Source organism: Protopterus annectens, chromosome 7.part0 (genome assembly GCF_019279795.1).
Source record: "Protopterus annectens isolate FY-2018-M chromosome 7.part0, PAN1.0, whole genome shotgun sequence".
NCBI classification, from domain to species: Eukaryota; Metazoa; Chordata; order Ceratodontiformes; family Protopteridae; genus Protopterus; species Protopterus annectens.
Genome location: NC_056739.1, coordinates 231063341 through 231082488, shown reverse-complemented (window position 1 = coordinate 231082488; position 19148 = coordinate 231063341). Strand labels below are relative to the sequence as shown.

Genomic DNA, 19148 nt, shown 5'->3' with positions numbered 1-19148 from the left:
TGCACAGCCTCTAGCCTACAAGAAATTATGTAAAAATCTCTTCAGTCCTTAGAATCCTCACAACTCACAAATCCTACTTAACCCCCCCCCCCCCAAAAAAAAATCAAAACTTCTACATTTCACTCCTAAAACATTCTAACAAAGCAAAACACTTGTCAAAATCACTTCATTAAAAAATATCCTGATTAAATGGGCTGTGAATGTCTGTCTATATCCCACCAGACTACCAGCAATTAAATGATATCCCTTACTACAGTAAACTCTCTAAACCTGAACTCAAGCAACCAGAAAAAAAATCGAAGAAATACAGTACAATTTTCATGTGTTGCACTTTCTGTCCCCCCTGCAGAAACATACCTTATGTTTTTAGAGTTTTAGAGTTTTAAAAAATAAGATAGGAATAAATTCCCTCTCTCCCCAACCTAAGAACAAGTCAAACCAAACAATTAGTATAGGGTACAGTATTAGTCAGGCCCATTTTTAATCGTGACTCTCAAGCAACCAGAAACTGCAGTTATCCGGCATCTACCAATCCCTATGGGTACTGGTTAACCAAGAATTTACTGTATCCATGGTGAGTAACTAAGGAGCTTCCGTCCTCACTACTGACTTCAATATAAGATTGTCACTTAGAAGTAATATTTCACTGTTTCCCCTTCAAGCATAAAAAGAACACGGGACTGGACTATATACTTATGTCCACCCCAAATATATTTTCTTTTTATCCACTTCAGAACAATGTGTCTCAGTTTAAGACTTCTGTTGCACTCACACTCAAAGTAAATTTAAATCTCACACATCCAGACACTTGTGGGAAAGCCTGACAAAGATTTCCAGCTGTGACCCTTCCCCAAAAATAATACAGTAATGCTGCCACCAATTGGAGTGTCTTCATACCCTTCTAAAGGGGTGTCCAATTATAAAAATTACATTTAAAAATAAATACTAGCTATAACCATTAGCAACCAGGCATTCGAGGTGACCTGGGAAGTATCAAACAAATAGAAACACTCTCTAATCTCTAAAGAAAGAAAAAAAAAACACAGACTACCAGCCACAATGTAAAGTAATGACAAATACTTAATAAGTAAAATGATGACAAGAATATAAATCAATAGCTTTCAATAAACATCAGAACTCAATCACCGGAAATGTAAAATTAAACTGCAGGAAAGGAGTCCAATATTCTAGAAAAACTCTATTATAATGACTAATCTTTCCTAATCTAACTAAACAATACTGTCCCTGATCTAATCTAACACATAACAGCAAGGCCAAGACAGGCTTACAGTTTTTGGTGAGTTCTCTTTCACGGCTGTCCACTAACTGTACAGCAATGTAACTGACTGTACTTCACAAAGCTTTTCAGCACTTGACAAACTGCAGTCTCAGCTTTCCTATTTAAAAAATAACAGTCACCTGTTTGAAAAAGTTCTTTTTCTGTCAATCAGCTGTTTAAATAATCACTTAGCAGCCAGGACCATTCTAATGACATCACTCACTTTTCATCTGATTCTCCACAGCACTTTAGAATGACCCCTTCAAACATGCACAATGAGAAATGCATCAAAACACTGACAGATTCTCTAGACATGCTGTATAAACAGGAAAATACTCAACATTTAAAATGTATTTACATTTCACAATTAGGCATACTGGCATACAATGCAAGTTAATCTGAGAATATACACAAATCTCCTGCCAGACATGCTAACGCAGATGACAGTGTTTTATTTTTTCAGACAGGTTTCTAACACCAAATTCTTAGGTTTTACCATTGATGAGAACTTGAATTTTGACCTACACTTCCAAACTGTTATTAAAGAAGCACACCAAAAGCTGGTCCTCTTATATAGAACAAAACCCTACCAACAGAACTAGGGAAACCATATCTAAAGCCTACCTCCTTCCTATACCATTGTATGTTCCCCACTCTTCATTAACCTATAAATTTCCACACAAACAAAGCTGAAACAATGCTGAGCTGTTAAACTTCGGCCCCATCTGCTTGAGTTGATGGTAGCTCTGATAGATGTAAAAGAGCCAGTGGCAACCACCAAAAAGAGCATGGGTTCTTTATTTAAAAAAATATGTGCAATACAATTTAAGAAAATCCAAGGTATCAGATGGAAGCAGCCCACACCAAACAGCAAACAACGGAAACTCTGAACGCAGGTTTATTTTAAAGTAAAAAGTGTTTTCACTGCTGACAAAGCAAAGCAGCTTCTTCAGAATAAGACACAAATAGAGCGCCAAATCTTTTCTTATGTATCCAAAAGGAAATGTGTCGAAAGACATCACTTCCTGGAAAGGCGCTAAGAAGGAACAACAGTCAAACAGTCAAATACATATAAAATTAAATAATAATCCAAAATGTAAAATATAATATAATTGATAAAACTCCTAGACACATGGAAACTATATATAAAAGTCAGTGTTAATCAATTATTTATTTGTAAGGAATGTATATATATCACACTAAGGGATGTTAATAATTAAATAAATATACTAACCTAGCACTGATAAGATCTAAAATTAAATTCATCTAAGATAACTTTTCAATCTGAGAACTGCTGAAATATTGCCGTTCTCATTTAAGCCAGGGGCATTGAAGGCATCAAGTTTTATTTGCCATTCAAGCTTGCGTAATTCCAACATGAGAGAAAGTGGGCCACCTCTAATACTGGTAGGGAGATGGTCAATACCCATAAATAAAAACCTATGTTCTGGATGACTGGAAATATGCTTAGCAAGGGCATTTTCCAGTTTACTTTTCCTGATGGCATAAATATGCTGGTATATGCGTTGGCAAAACTTCCGATCCGTCTTGCCTATGTAGAATGCGGAACAGCATTCACAAAAGGCTACATAAATGACGGATCTGGTATCACAGTTGATTTTGTGATGTATAAAATATCTTCTCTCCTTAACATGAAAAGATTGTCCAACTTTAACAAATTTACACCAGTTACATGCCCCACATACTAATGACCCTATACATCTGTTAAATTGATTAGCAGTCGATTTACTTTGTAATAGTTCTTTCAAGTTTTTTCCTTATCTATAAACTACTCTTGGGAATGGTCCCAATTTTTCAAAAAGGAATAAGTCATTACTTATAAAATGCCAGTTCTTAGAAATGATATCACATATATGTCTAGAATCATTACTATAAGTGGTAATAAAACAAGTGGGAAACCTGACTTTTTTATGTACCAAAGAATCTATTTGAGATAAATCAGGTGGCGAAACTTCCTGTATAGAATCAGATGGAAGAATAGGCTGGATATCCGGATTATTGATTTCTTCTAATAAAGGTTTATAAAAAACAGTAGATCATTTGAATTCTATTTCTTGAATAGCTCCATCAATGAGGGTACCTGGGTATCCTCTATTAAGGAACTGACTTCTCAAGAAATTACATTCCTGCTGGAAGGATTGAGTCGTATTACACATACGAACTGCTCTCACTAGTTGTCCCTTCACTATTGCTCGCTTCTGTTTAAAGGGGTGAGAGCTAGTATAGTGAAGTAAAGAATTACAATAGGTAGATTTTCGGAAAACCAAAGATAAATACTTTCCACCTATTGTATCCTTAGTCAATTTCAGGTCCAAGTAGTCAATTTCTTCAGTGGAGAAATGGTACGTGAACTTGAGAAAACTTGTTGTCTGGTTCATATAATGTACTAGAGTTTCTGCTTCCAAGGAATCGCCATGGAATAAGATAAAAATATCATCAAGATAATGAGTGTACAAGCGAAGCTGGTTCTTAAATACAGGATTTGGAAGAATAAACTTGTTTTCCCAATAAGCCATGAATAAGTTAGCGACGCTTGCACCGCATGGAGAGCCCATGGCTACTCCTTGTTTTTGGAGATAATATTTATTATCAAAAATGAAAAAGTTGGAACTAAGGACTATGTCAAGTAGTTCTGTAACAATCTCAATTTTATTTTCAATAACTTCTAGTTCACGTAACATTAACTCTATCCACTCAATAGCTTCCTGATGGGGAATGGAAGTATAAAGATCGACTGCATCTATAATTAGGAAGTTGTTAGAAATGTCAAATGTGATGTTGTTGATATTACTAAGAAAAGCCCAAGAATCCTTGCACACAGCTGGAATATTTTTAATATATTTAGTCAAAATATGATCTATAAGACTAGCACAAGGGTGGGTCATAGACAATCTTCCATCTACCAGAGCTCTCACTGGTGGATTCCCAAGGTCCTTATGGATCTTGGGAATTCCAAACATGACAGGGACTTTTGGGAATGAAATATCCAAAAAGTTATATAAATCAAGATCAATCTTTCCAGCTAGGAACATATCTCTTAAATAGCCTCTGATTCTTTTGAAAGTAACATTCATTTCATTAAGAGAGGAAGGGCTATAAGCTGGTGAATCTAATACAGCTAACATTTTATCTATATACATGGTGTTATCTAAGATAACAAGCCCTCCCCCTTTATCTGGCTTCACAACTCAGACTGGTAATAAATTAAGGTCTGTTAAGGCCCTTCTCTGTTCTTTAGTTATATTCAAATTAGAGGGAGAGATGTTGGTCCCTACCAGTATTAGAGGTGGCCCACTTTCTCTCATGTTGGAATTACGCGAGCTTGAATGGCAAATAAAACTTGATGCCTTCAATGCCCCTGGCTTAAATGAGAACTGCAATATTTCAGCAGTTCTCAGATTGAAAAGTTATCTTAGATGAATTTAATTTTAGATCTTATCAGTGCTAGGTTAATATATTTATTTAATTATTAACATCCCTTAGTGTGATATATATACATTCCTTACAAATAAATACTTGATTAACACTGACTTTTATATATAGTTTCCATGTGTCTAGGAGTTTTATCAATTATATTATATTTTACATTTTGGATTATTATTTAATTTTATATGTATTTGACTGTTTGACTGTTGTTCCTTCTTAGCGCCTTTCCAGGAAGTGATGTCTTTCGACACATTTCCTTTTGGATACATAAGAAAAGGTTTGGCGCTCTATTTGTGTCTTATTCTGAAGAAGTTGCTTTGCTTTGTCAGCAGCGAAAACACTTTTTACTTTAAAATAAACCTGCGTTCAGAGTTTCCGTTGTTTGCTGTTTGGTTTTACTTTGTGGGCTGCTTCCATCTGATACCTTGGATTTTCTTTGGTTGTTTATCCGTTTTTTGGTTCGTTGTTTTTCGTCATGGCTACAATACAATTTACAAACATACATATTTACAAATGTACATGGTGTAAAAAATTCCATTCCTTTCTGTTGCTGTTATACAATACTATATTTTTTCTTTTCATTAGTATGTTAAATTTAATTATAGGCAGCCACACTCCTGTAGGCAAATGCTGTGCTGTAAAAAACGTCAAATGTAAACCACAGAATAAAACATACAGCTACAACAACTATGCAGCAGTTCATTGGTATTCCAAAGCGATATAATCCAAGATATTCAAGTTTCGAAAAATAAAATCAAAGTCCTTCAAATATATAAAAAACAGTTAAAGAAGTTTATTGTGCACTCAGTCGGTGGTAAGCCCATTCAACAAGTTCATTTAACTTAAATAATAATAATTAATGATTTAATAATTTATTATCGTGCATTAAGGCTTTTATGTGTTATATTAATTTATCTAGCCATGTATGGGTATATGGTTATGTATATATATGTATATTATTGTTTAAGTTAAATTAACTTGTTGAATGGATTTTTAAGGGAAGGGAATGTTGCTAATGTTTTTATATATTTTTGAAGTTGTAAGGGTTTTCAGGTGTTTATTGAAGCAGGTCTGCAAAATTTCCACATACTAAGGTTTGTGAGAATTTATATATAGAATTATTATAGTTTGTCTAATACTGTTACTTATGGGATTTTGGTATATACTATGTTTTTATTTATACTGGTGTTTTTTGTTTTTTATGAATGAATTGATAGCATGATGATATATGTTTATTATGGGTCCTTGTATAAGGTTCACTTGTTTGTGGAAACGCAGCGTTATAAATATGTCTGGATTTTATACTTGAAGCGCTGGTTAATGCTTCCATGGAGACTCTTTGTTTTTAGGATTATCTGTCTTAATATTTATTAGAAATGTCGGTTTCTCAATTTGGATATTATATGGTATTTGAACAGTCATGCTCCTTACTTTAACCATAAATGTTATGTTGTAAAGGAAATAACGTTTTTTTTATGCTTTTTGATTGGTAACATTGTTTTTAAATTTACTTTGATACTCAGTCCACCATGGTCTGATGAAGCAGTTTTGTGAAAGCGCTTACCACCGACTGAGTGCACAATAAACTTTAACTGTTTGTTGTATATTTGAAGGACTTTGCTTTTATTTTTTGAAGCTTGAATATCTTGGATTATATCGCTTTGGAATACCAACGAACTGCTGCATGGTTGCTGTAGCTGTATGTTTTATTCTGTGGTTAAATTTAATTATTCATTACCTTATTTGACCCCCCCTAATTCTTCCTCCACAACCACCATCTCATTTTTCTTAAAATTACTACTAGTCTCTGTTTATCATTAAGTTACCCTTTTATTCCAAATGGTTCACACAACATAAAATAACATTTACCTATTTTACTATCATATTCCTATTTTTATCGCCGTATTATCCATGCAAAATCATATCTGTATTTATTTACCTCATTTACATTTTCAAAGAAAATTTCTTTACACAATTTTCCAACAATTTTGCAACCTTGTACATTGTAAGAAAGCAAGTTCTTTAATTTTTTCTTTACCACAATCTATACAAAATCTTTCACTGATTTTTGTACGGCATATTTCTTTTTACAGGTAAATTATTAATCACTAATCTCCATAAAAAATCTTGACATTATGCTTGCTTATTATACAATGCTTTTTTTGTATTTTTATAGCTTTAACTTTTTCTTTCACTAGCTCAGGCCAAGGATTAACATAATAATATTGCATCATGGTATTTTATATCACACTTTCCTCTCATTTTCTATTTCACAATTTTTATTTTTCAAAAAAGAATTGTTCTTGTTAATATCTCATTACTTCATTTAAACATACTTGTTCCTCTTTCAAATGTTTTAGCATATCCCAGTACCACTTATATTTGTACTGTAACTAATTTACTTCTAGCTTTTCATTTTTATCATTTATCCAAAAGAAAAATATATACTAATTTTAAAAAGTAGCATAAACAATGGGGTTTATCCTAAACCTCTATCTTTCTTTTCCATGCATAAAGACTCATGGCTTCACTGGATTTAATTTTAAACCCAATATAAAAGAAAAAAAATACATGTATTATTTTTTTTTTTCATAGATTATTGGCAACATATAGACACTGGCTAATTATGCAATCATTTCCAATATGACTGAATTAATCAAAAAAATCATTAATCTTTTAATTAAATGATAGCTTGTATGTTTTCAGAAAACAAGAAAGTTGCTTGACTTCATCTAGTATCCTATTCCATTGTTACACACTTACATTTTACTCCCAAATCTTATACTTTACACAGAGATTTCTTTTATCACAAAATATACTTCTTGTATCTTTACAGTATGACCCAGTCCTTTACTTTTTTCTTTATTTTAAATCATGCCTATTATATGTAAACATTGATGTATATAACATATACCTTCTTTCATCTAGATTTTGATTTGTAATCAATGCAATATCATCTGCATGTAAACCTGACTGGAATTTTAAATTCCTTCATTAGCAATATAAGTAGCAGCTTGCATGTACAAATGTATATCCCTGACTAATACAATCATACCAAATATAAAGAATATACTAATTATAGGACATTCCTGACTTATACAATTCTATATATATCTATCTATGCTTAACCATCTATTCACTAAAATTCTTACTTTATTTTTATTATATGCAGAACAACATGATTTCTTAATTTTCTTGCCAATGTTATACTCTTCCGTAAGTGTCCACAAAAGCTCATGTTGTGCCTTATCAAAAGCTGTATTTAAATCTCCTGTCATGATCAATTTCCCTTACTATGAGTAATAATTACTGGCATCCTTTTACTTTCAAACTATATATGTTTTCTTCCATAATACTTTTCATTTTGCTTTCAATTCCCTTCTTAATTATTTTCATAAAAATCTGATAATCTGTATTGCTTGAAAACATAGGCCATTAATTTTTTATTTATTTTTTATTTTCAGTAATCCAAATGTATTCAGCTAGGCTTACTCGGTCCTAATAAAGGCAGCCATAGACACCAGCTGCAATCCTTGCAGAAAAAAAATACTCACACATAAGAACAATCAGGTTTATTCCAAAAGACCAAAAATGAAGGTTAGGATCTGCAAACAGACTAGAACCACATCAAAAGCAGTCACGAAACGAAACCTTTCGCCACCAGGAAGTCAGTCAAAGCACTTTTATTGCAAAACCAAGTGAACAAGGCTATTAGCCAACCACATGAACATGTCATACATGCATACATGTTCATGTGGTTGGCTAATAGCCTTGTCCACTTGGTTTTGCAATAAAGTGCTGACTGACACCTGGTGCGTAATATTCGTTTAACTTCTTTGATGTGGTTTTATTCCAAAAGATTTAGCATTTTCATTTTCAAACAGGAAACTTCATCAGAATCTCATAACATCATATCCTGCTCACCTTATAAAATCCTAGTCCCCACCGCATAAAAATAAGAGTCAGTTCTGTTATCTCAGCAAACCCTGTAACAGTTAGAAACTCCTTCAAGGCAATCTACATTTTATTAAGTGATAGCCTGTCAAAAATTCCAAGCCTCTCCAGACCTAAACAAGACAAAAAAGTTATGCATTTTTCACAGAAGCTCTGTATAATTATGTCAGTGACTGCATGGAGGCTGCTGTGCCTACCAGAATAAGCCCAAAACTAACTTAAAAATCAAGCAACTCTGGTGGAATCTAAAGTTAAACAGGTCGCGCAAAACAAACAAAAAATCATAGCTAAAATCAGGAAGTGTAACACTAAAAAGATAAAAAAAATAATAAACAAATAAAATGTCTCATTAATTTTAATAGATAACTAAGACTAATTTAGTCTAACAAAGTAAATTTTGAGGTAAAGATAGCTTCACAGGTGACAGACTTCCATGAGGTCTTCTTTAGCTATGTCTGAAATCTCAAAGGCAGTACACTACAGTGTGTTGAACTGTTGGTAAACGGAGCCCCATTCACTGAACTAGGTGAAGTAGCAAATTGTGTGACTAACAAATTCAATTCCAGCTCCCCTGCTTCACCTCCAGCCACTCCCCAGGAAATACCACCTAATATATCCTCTCCAGCTATCAGAAGACAGTAGGTCTTAGATGTACTTCTTAAGGCCAAGACTGTAGCTTCAATGGGTTCCAATAATATCCCTTGATGCATACCTATCAGGGCTGTAGGAGTCACTATTCAACTATCAACTCTGCACAAGCTTTTTGCCACATGAATGGCAAGGTCATAACAAGGAAAAATCCATACATGCTTTTGCCAAGCATTTAACAGATATGGTAACAACTTACTTTGCTCATTAAAACATCTATTTAATGTTTACAGCAAATGCTAAAACAATATAGGAGATTCAACATCAGCAAACAACTGACAAGTTCAAATGCGAAATCCCAACAACTTGATCCTCTCTGTATTAACATTTATTATCATTATTTCCATAATGATTACACCTTACCTGCCATGGCTGAAACTGTTTCTTGTCTGCACATGTCCTGTTACTGAATGGTCCTTCTCCAAGACTGCATGACTGCAGGTCATACAATGCATGTGCTGTTGCAAACACTGTATTTAACATATTGTACTGATACTTGAAATAGTCAACTGGATATATACTCTGTTCAAGTGATTCCACATTTTCTTTTCCAGTACAAAACTCCATTTTATCAGATTTTTCTTCACTACGAGCATCTGCCATGGTTTCATTATCTACCCACTTGCAGAAGAATACAGTTTCCCAAAAATCCTTCATATAAATATCCTGTGGATATCGAAAAGGACTGATACTGTAAAGAAAGTCTTTAAGCCCTGGAATATTTCTACTTGGTTCAGCAAACCCTATTGTACCATTTAATATCTTCCAGAGTTCTTTCTTTGAAAATATAGAATCATCTGCCCAACTTGCACTTGCTATCCAAAGTTTGTTAGTTATATTCTGTGTATACATTTCTTCCATTATTAATGCTACAGCTGGAGCATAGGAAAAAATTATGATCACAGCTGCAGATGATGTCTCAACTACCTTCACCAGGGAAAGAATATTCTGCCTTTCAATGTTTGTTGGAATGACCTCATAAAATGCTGCACAGATATTCATCTCTGCTAATAGTTCTTTCATCTGTTCAGCTGCTGGTGCATTGAAGTCATTATCTTCATATAAAATTCCGACCCACGTCCATCCAAAATATTTCACAAACTCTGCAAGACCAAATTGTTGGGGATACAGGCTTCCAGCAGTACGAAGGAATGATGGAAACTGAATCTTATCACTAAGAAGTGGAAGCCCAGCGGCATGACTGATCTGTTAATTAATAATGCAAAAGAAATTATAGCAAAACAATATGTTAAATGATGTTTCATAAACTATGGCTATTGTTAGGTAAAACACTATAAAGTTAATGCCAAAGGCTACATTCTTTTCTTTTTGACTATAATTGCCTCCACCCAGAGCTGACCATCTGCTGCGTCTGGTGGTTCTCTTCAATCACTAGGTCTATTAAGCCACCCTAATTTACAAAGCTTTACTACAACTATGTTTAGGAGCAGTGAGCAGATGGGGGTATATGTGGATAGTGTCATACTGTGCTACTGGGGAATCTTTTATATTTCTCCTGCCACTGTGGATGACCAGTAACACAGGAAGGGCAAGTCCATGTAATCAGCATCAGCATTGAACCCCTCCTCCCTTTTGCAGGGGATTGACATCAGCAGGATGCTCCACCCATCATGCAAAAGTGTCTCCTGGTTCCAGCAGGGAAACTGAACTCTGCAATTATGCCCTTAGTACCCTTTCTCCACCTAGGACAGGTTTATACACTGGGTCACTGTGGATTAGCATTGTGTCAACACAGCCTCAGTACTCATCATATATAATGTTTGATTTATTCATTTAAGAGTAATTTTGCCCTTAATTGTTCTGAGACATCACATTTTGCAAATGTACAGTTTCCACTTAAAGAATTATCTCATAGTTTTATTTTCTTATGAGTGTTCCCAAATTTCTGACTCAGAGCATAACTGATGGCAGGCATCAAACATTTATTTGTCTGATCTTTTTACCTCTCAAGGCTTCTTTACAGCTATACAAATAAAAAGTCGGTGTTCCTCATTTATCTATTATATATGAATTAATTGAACAAAGTAAATGGCTGAACTTAATTTCTAGCATATTTCTTTGTTTATATTCAGAAGAACAAAATATATTATTGCTTAGATCTTTGTATGTTTACTTCATCCTTCAGCTACAAATGTCAAGTTATAGCTGCCATTCGTCAGGTGAGAAATAAACTGTTTAGCTACAGGTAGAGTCTGTTATTGATCAAAATGTAGATAAAACAACCCATACCCCACTGTTAGTTAAAAATACAACCAGTGAGCTGAATTGAGTGCACCCTATAAATCTATGTGAATTAAGATGAAAATAATATAGCTAAGGGTATAAGTTTGTATTTGAGCCCATCTAAAACATATCAACTCAGAAAGATGCCTTCATTATTCTTCTGGATATTTGGTTTATATATATATATATATATATATATATATATATATATATATATTATATATATATATATATATATATATATATATATATATATATATATATATATATATATATATATATATATATATATATATATATATATATATATATATATATATATATATATATATATATATATATATATATATATATGTGTGTGTGTGTGTGTGTGTGTCTGCGTATCATGTATCTTTGCAACAATAACTGAAATTATGTGGGTTTAAGGAATGAGCTTTGTGATATCACAAACCAAGTTCCTATAACCGTCAGTACAACATATTTTATTTGTTTTACATCAGATTCCCATACATTTCATCTCTTTTAGTTATTATTGATCCAGGTTTATTTATTTGTTTTCAATAAAATTGTGGTAGTGTCTTTTGTTTTTCTGAATTGTCAGTATGCGGAAATGTCAAGTAATCTTATATAGTTCTTTAATATTGGCACTATTCTTATATTTCTATTGCAGCATTGTGCTTGTATTCTAAATATTAGTGAGAACTCATCCAGCTGCTTCTCTTACCCAGTACATCTCAGTTTCTGTAATGTCCCTACATTGCTGGTAGTCTCCCTGTATTCTAATATCTTCTCTGTCTTTTTTAGATTAGAGTGCCACACTATCAAGGCCACAGACCTTCTTTCCTTTGTACTCTGAATTCTTGTTCTTGGCTGAACTACAGTCCTTACAACAGTGCCTGTAATCTGTGCCTGAAGTATGTCCTAATAATTTCACAATATTGCTACTTAAATCATCTTATTACTGCTCTTCCACAGCTTGCTGTTGCTTGCATACCACTCCTTTACTGTAGATTCTCTGCTATCCCCACCCAGCTTCTCCCGCACACTACACCCACATATTACCAATTAGCTCTTTTCTGCTACTCTTTCCCTGTCCATTTCTGCACAAATTCTTCTTTCAGCTTAACCCTCTCTCCACCATATTTCTGTTCCCTATACTTGCTACTGCATGCTTGCTTTACTACCTCTTCCTTAAGAAATACTCTGGATGACTCTATAGTCTTTTTCTATCTCCTGCCTCTCACAGCTCCTGGTTGCTATACTTATCTGCTTCTTAGATTGTTTCTGTTGTGATCCCCAGTATTCCTGGAGTAGCTCCACTCCGTTCGCCCACACTATGCTTGAGCTCACTTTGCTGCCCTATCCTACCCCCATTCCCACCCACTCCCACTTTCCTTACATTTATATTGTCCAAACACACCCCTTCCTTAATTACACAATTAATCAACATCCACTTCCTTCCAATAACAACTCAAACCTCACAATATACCACTTCTACATAACCATCCTACTTCTTATCCTTCTCACAGTCTCAACCTCATATCACACTCACATCTGTCACCCACATATATGTCCTACCACCACAACCACCCATACTAAGAATGATACAATCCACTCTTTTATAATCTCCCCATCTATCTATAATTTCTCCATTTGGCTTCATAAATATAAAATACTTCAGTACACTTCTCTCTCCAGCAAACCAAAACCAAAGCTCTACATTCTTATACTCTGCTTGCTCCACTTAACATATACACTAGTACTTTACTTCTTTCTGGAGACATCCACCCCAACCCTGGCCTCCTTACCCCATCTCCCAACACTATACTAAATACATCTTCCTCCAGCTCCCCCTCCTTTCTTCAACCACATCTTCCTTATCCTCCCAGCCCTCTTACCTCTTGTTCCAAAACCGAATTATCTACTCTCTAAACATCCAAAGCCTCGTAACAAACCACTGAAGTCCCTACCTGGATAGCCCATACCTCCCCTCACATTCTATCCCTTTATGCAACCAGGCTAAAACCCCATATTGCTAACAGTGAAATATTACCACCCGGTTATAATATCTGCCGTACCAACAAAATCCCAAAAAAGGAGGTGGCGTTGCCATCCGCTACTGTAACAAATTCATCCTCTCACCTCTAACCATTTCTGTTCCCAATTTCACCCTACTGAACTACTTATTCTGAACTGCCACCTAAACTCACACAAAAAACTTGCCATAGCCTCCATAAATATCCCTCCAGAGAATAATATTCCCATCCTTGAACATATTCTGTCCTGGTTGTCTCACAATATATCCTATGAAACTATCATCCTTGGCGACATCAATATTAACTGGTCTAAACTTGACTGACTCCCCACAACTCAGTATTAACTTACACAGATTCCAACAATTTGTCACATTCCTCACACGCATGCACAAAATCTTGTCTACCAATCTTATCCTAGTTTGCTTCCTCACAAATACCCCAAGCCTGTACCACAACCCCTGCACCTTACCTGACACCTTAAGTAACCACCTTTCCACCCTCATCTCTCCCCAATCACCCAAATTACACAGTCATAGAGACTGCCATAAACTGTCAAACTTTAATGATAACATATTTAACTCTACACTATCTAGCATCAATTGGACTGTCTTCTAGCAGTTCCCTCTCAATGAAGCCATGCAAATGATTAATCAGATATTCCCTGATATTCTTAACTCCCTTGCCCCTATTGCTCCTACCAGAAGAGTTAGAATTAAAGTCAATTATGCTCTCTAAAGAAACTCTTATGCACAAAAGAGATAGTGTTCAGAAAGCTTGGGTTAAAACCAAAACACCATCCCTGCTCCAAAACTACAGAGAACATAGAAACTTTTCTAAAAAAAAAAAAAAAAAAATCAACAAGGATAAAAAAATCTTTCTCCAACTCAGCCCAATTTGACAGAAAATTTAATCCACCAAAACAAGATTTTTCATCCTGGAAATCCTTCCCCTCCCACCCCTTTCGCAAATAATCCCCCACTAGAAACTGGCACCCTTCTCAACAATTGCTTCATCAATACTACCCAAAAAATTACTCACACCAACCACAACTCTAACTGCTCTCCCACCTCTTCTAACCCACACAACAAAAAACATTTCTCCCTTAAACCACACTCCAATGCTTACATCAAATCTCTTCTGCTCAAGCTTAAACCCTGCTGTCCCTCTGCAGATAATCTTCCTCTCATCTTCCTCAAACTAGCTGCTGAATCCATAGGCTAGTCTGTATCTCTGCTAATCAGTAGATCCATTCAAGAAGCCAAAGTCCCAGACATTTCTAATTACAGACTCATAGCCTTACTTTTTCCTCTCTCAAAGATACTTGCAAATGCATTCATACTCAGCTGCTCAAATTTCTTCTCCAGGAAAACCTACTAACTCCCAATCTACATGGTTTTAGCCCAAACCACAGTACTGCCACCTCACTGGTATCTTGTATCATGTGTTTTCCTTGACCTATCCAATGCTTTTGATACTGTTTCTCACTATTTACTTCTATCTAAGCTTTCTGATCCCAATCTCTCTGGTCCCTCCCTTGGTTGGTTCACTAGTTACCTCTCCTATAGGAAACAGTCAGGTGGCTCACTTCCTGCTCTTCCTTCCTACCATCAAATCTGGTGTCCCCCAGGGTTCCATCCTACACCTCCTTCTGTTCAATATCTTCACCAATGAATTCCAAACCTCTTGTAAACAATCCTCCCTTATTCAATATGTCAATGATTCTACACTCATATCCATCTCCAACAATATCTCTGATGACCATGCCCACATCCAAGACTCTTTCTTTTCCACAGAAAAGTGGATCTCTGAAAATCAGCTAATTGTAAACCACAAAAACACTAAACTTTTGCTATTTCTTCCTCAACCTCTCTCTCACCATAAATCAACCTTTATCATCAGATGTCTTTACAAGACCACCATTAAAGCAGAACCCCACACTAAGCTCTTAGGTACCATTATCAACAATGAACTAAAATTTAACTTGCATATCCAGCAAAGTATCAAAAAAACACCAAAAACTAGCTCTACTATACCAAAATTAGGGGTTCCGGCATGTAGCTCGCAAGACATTTCCATGTGAGATACATCACCGATACCAAATGGCTGCAGCAGCAATTTGCGGTAGAGCAATATGGCTGAATAGCATAGCCACTGCTGCTGTAACCTATACACAGAAATATTTCTACTGGTGGCGATCCTTACAGACAGCTGCCCAGCTGTATTCTAGCAGGCACGGCCGTACTAGATGTGTACCACATTCCGTATTCTCATGTAAGTAATGCATTTATTGTATATAAAATAAATAAATAATACAATACAATAAATGCATTACTTACATGAGAATACGGAATGTGGTACACTTTCTCTGTACTTATAAATACTTGGTATGCTTATATTATTGCATTTGTCTGTACAACTTTGGAGCTTTTCTCCTTGGGTCTCCACCAAAAATGGGCTGCTGGCCCAGTTGGACCAACCTGATTAACAAATGTCAAATAAATAAATAAATAAAATAAAATAATTAATTTAATTTAATTTTGCTATATTTGCTAGCTTTCCTAGTAAGGTGCGCTAATTAATTTCCTGTGATTTAAACTCCTGTGTTTACTGTAAATGTTTATTTAGTATTTTCTTGTTCTTTTCTTATTTATTATTAAATATATTTAAGCTTTTCATTGTGGCTGGACCTTTAGGGAATATTTTAATCTCTGAGAGTACTTCTATGTACTTGGTGACAGTTCTGACCACTCCTGAAAGCCTTGCTGTTGGTCAAACAACCATTTGTATTAATATTAATTTCACCCAGTTTAATTGGGTACCCTTACAAGAGCCTTAGACTAGCTGGCTTTGGAGTGTCTGTTAGCAATGTAACTACCTTATAGTCAGGGCAGAACGGGTCATATCTAGTAATCTGTGCCAGCCTTTCCCATGTGTGTGTATGTTGCACGAGATGTTGACGCTGATGTCAATAAACTGTTGAGCTTGAGTATGGATCCTTTTTGTGAAGATTTATTTTAGACAAACCAAGTTATTAGCAGGAATAATGGTTTGGCTGCTTTGGAAAGGTTGGAAAGGGGCTTGAAGTGGTATCGTGCTTTGCACATAGAAAACAAGTACTTTTGAACACTGTGTTAAACTGTTTATTATCCCTAAGGGTCTCCGTTTCTTTAAAATGCCTAATGGAGTCGCCATAGACAGTCTGTTTTTTAAACAAGTTGTTGGCTTCTTTAATAACGCTGATTTAGAGTTTATAAAACTGCTCATTAAAAATAATATCAGCTTACTAGAAGCTCTTAGAGATGACTTGGTTCATTTAGACAACGATATCCAACAGTTAATAGAAGGCTGTTCAGAGTTGACAGCTGAATACCAGCAACTGTTGGACAGAGTAGATAAAATGGAAAAACAAGTAATACAGCATTAGTCCAAGAAGGTTCTAATAGATCTGGCTGTATATGATCTTGGAAATGAGTTTATTCCAACAGGGTCTAAACCTAAACCTAAAAACAATTTTACTTCAACACAAGGGCAAGCTTTAAATTGTAATGACTTTTCCAACAGAGATAACAGGGCTTCTAATGACATTCAAGCATGCCCCATTTAAATTCTACTGTAGTTCCTGGTTCTGCACAGCATGGTGACGTTAATTCAGTGACTGCCAAGCGGAAGGCGGATATTGTGGTACATGCACCTAACGGTGGTAGTAAGCAAGTCAAAGTGAATACTGGCCAGAATAATGAATGGAATGGAAATAAAGCGACTGTTTTTTCAAATAAGTCTTTTTTACAGTCGAGGAACAAGGGGAAAAGGAACAGATGCTACCAAACTCACAGCCGAGGCAGGAGTGGGCCGCGGAGTTATCAAGGACTATGAACTTTGATTCTGTACATATTTCAGTATTTAATATTTCTAACTAGCATGTTAATGTTTTGAAACTAGGTTTGAATTTTCAGTCTAGTAGAAGGGCAAATTTGTCTAAAAACACTGTTAGAAATTAAGTTTTTTTCAAGGAAGCTCAACTTACAGCATATTTTAAATGATGTCACTTTAATTACAACTTTGTCTAAACCTTCCACATTTAACCCCACACTAGTATACACCCTAAAAATGTTTGAGAGTCTCTGTGAAAGGGATATAAGGAGGCAAACTGGTGGAAAAAATCATTATTCCTATTACAATTTAAGTAACAATGAGAGAAGGGCACTGAATGAGTTGACAAGTAGAAATGATTTAAGGTTTATGAAAGCCGATAAGGGGGTTGGTATTGTGGTCATGAATGTGGGAGATTATAATAATGCTATAGAATCGATGTTGGCAAACCAAGTAGAATATAAAAAGGTGTCCAAGTTTGAGATCTTGAGGTGTTATGGTCACATTTATACCATTTTATATGGTTTGCTAATGGATGGTCAAATATTAAGGGAAGTATTCGACTTTTTGTATGTCGAAAACCCCCAAATTGTGGTGCTTTTCAGAATGCCTAATCTCCATAAGTGCACAAAACCCCTCCCCTTTAGGCCTATAATTTCGGCTTCTGGGAGTTGGACTGACTGCATATCACTGTATTTGGATCATATTTTGAAACTGTATGTTAAACAGTTACCTTCATACATAGCTGACTCCTGAGACTTTTTGAACCAATTAAGAATATTCATTTCTGATCTGGAGGATTCATTGGAGCACTATGTTATGTTAACAGTGGATGCAGTTTCATTGTCTACTTGTATACCACAGGATGTTGGTGTGGATTACATCAGGTGTTTTTTGGGAAAATATACACACTTGAGTAATCAGAGTATGATTACATATACTTCCTTATTAGATATACTGTTAGAACACAGTTATTTTTTTGTTTAATGACAACTTTATAGACAACTTTCAGGTGCGTCTGTGGGTGCAACAGTGGGGCCTACTTATGCCAACCTGGTACTTGAATGGTGGGACTTGGAAATTCTCCCACATATTGAGTGTTATGACAAAGTCATCTTTTATAAAAGATTTGTGGACAACCTCTTCTTCATTGTTAGGAAGGAGAGTTTCAACATGGAAAGTTTCATTGAGGCACTTAGTAGTAGTACCCATTTTTTGAAATTTACACTTGGGAGCTCAGGTTTGGCAGTTCCCTTTTTGGATGTAGTCCTTAAGTGTGATGTGTTTACTAACAATGTGGTCAGTACTATCCACAGAAAATATATGTTTTATAAAAGTTATATACATTTTAAAAGCAGCCATCCTTCATTTATTAAAAGGAATATTCCCCGTGGTCAATTTATATGGGCTTCCCAGATGACCGTAGAAGATTCTTCTTTTTTGGAAGAAATAGAATTTATAAAGTGTTTATTTTTGGAAAGGGGATATCCGGGTGAGATGTTGGATAGTGCAGCTAGTGAAATAGTGTCTAGAAGGGACATGGACTTTCCCCCAATTTTGAAAAAAGGTTTTTCAAAAGGGATGGTTGCTAACACTTGTGGTACAAGCAAACCTAGGTTTAGCTTGGACAGGAGTATGGACAACTATCAGATTAATAGGTTCATAGGTTC

At 35.2% G+C, this 19148-nt stretch overlaps 1 protein-coding gene across 1 annotated transcript in view; it reads right to left on the bottom strand.

Annotated features, from left to right (window-relative positions):
- The window catches only part of LOC122805918 (extracellular calcium-sensing receptor-like), a 177221-nt gene that overhangs the window by 137906 nt on the left and 20167 nt on the right, over positions 1-19148 (bottom strand). The window contains exon 3 of the mRNA XM_044076162.1: positions 9692-10534. Within this exon, the coding sequence (XP_043932097.1) occupies positions 9692-10534 (843 nt within the window). The remainder of the gene's footprint in view (positions 1-9691; positions 10535-19148) is intronic.